The sequence below is a fragment of the Penaeus monodon genome, chromosome 27 (assembly GCF_015228065.2).
Source record: "Penaeus monodon isolate SGIC_2016 chromosome 27, NSTDA_Pmon_1, whole genome shotgun sequence".
NCBI lineage: Eukaryota > Metazoa > Arthropoda > Malacostraca > Decapoda > Penaeidae > Penaeus > Penaeus monodon.
In genome coordinates this window covers 21,892,179-21,892,921 of record NC_051412.1, presented here as the reverse complement: position 1 = coordinate 21,892,921, position 743 = coordinate 21,892,179, and the positions used below count along the sequence as shown (strand labels likewise).

Genomic DNA, 743 nt, shown 5'->3' with positions numbered 1-743 from the left:
ATCCCTAACCTTGAGGACAGTTAGCAAGAACTTCGGCATTCTTAATCGTAAACTCTTTCAATAGTAAGTCAGAATTCTTCTTCTCTGCAGTGTTGGACATCTCTTCACCACATTCAAGCTCTTCATTGCTTGAAACTCGACATTCAATTTCTGTCCACTTCTTCTTCTTCGGTACGTTCGGAGGCTCTTTTGTGTCTTGGCCTTTAATTTCTATGGCAGCATTCACGTTTTCATTGTTGTTAGCGATGGTCACACGGAGAGAGTCCCTGAAGGTTTTGATCACAACTCCGTCATAGGCTTTCTTTACAGTGCAATCTGTTGGACGCAGGGTAAAAAATTGAAACACTCAGTATATATCAAAACGAGCTTTTTTGCATAAATAGTTTGCAACATTTTGAATGATCATCAGTTTATCTTTAGCTGATTGATAGTTTCGCCCTTGTTCATATGTGTTCTTTGACAAACAAACAAACAAAATGACAATTTCATCGGCAGCAAGATGATATAAGATTTTTCATCTTATATCATCTTGAATGATTCTTCAGCTGATTCAATAATGATCATTACTTCATGACTACGTTTTATCTATTTCACTTGCAACGCATGCCCAGCCAGTATGGTATTCAACAGAGCAGTCTCTTAAAAATTATCAAAATTTAAAGAAAACGGCATTTTCATCGGTACCAGAAATGTCCCGCGAAGCTGTCAAAGATTATAATTCCTAAACTCGTTTGCACGCGGTT

General features: G+C 37.6%; 1 protein-coding gene across 1 annotated transcript in view; it reads right to left on the bottom strand.

The window, feature by feature from the left end:
• The window catches only part of LOC119590452, a 2,800-nt gene that overhangs the window by 1,329 nt on the left and 728 nt on the right, over window positions 1-743 (bottom strand). The window contains 1 exon segment of the mRNA XM_037939113.1: window positions 1-315. This exon segment is cut by the window's left edge and continues 6 nt beyond it. Within this exon segment, the coding sequence (XP_037795041.1) occupies window positions 1-315 (315 nt within the window).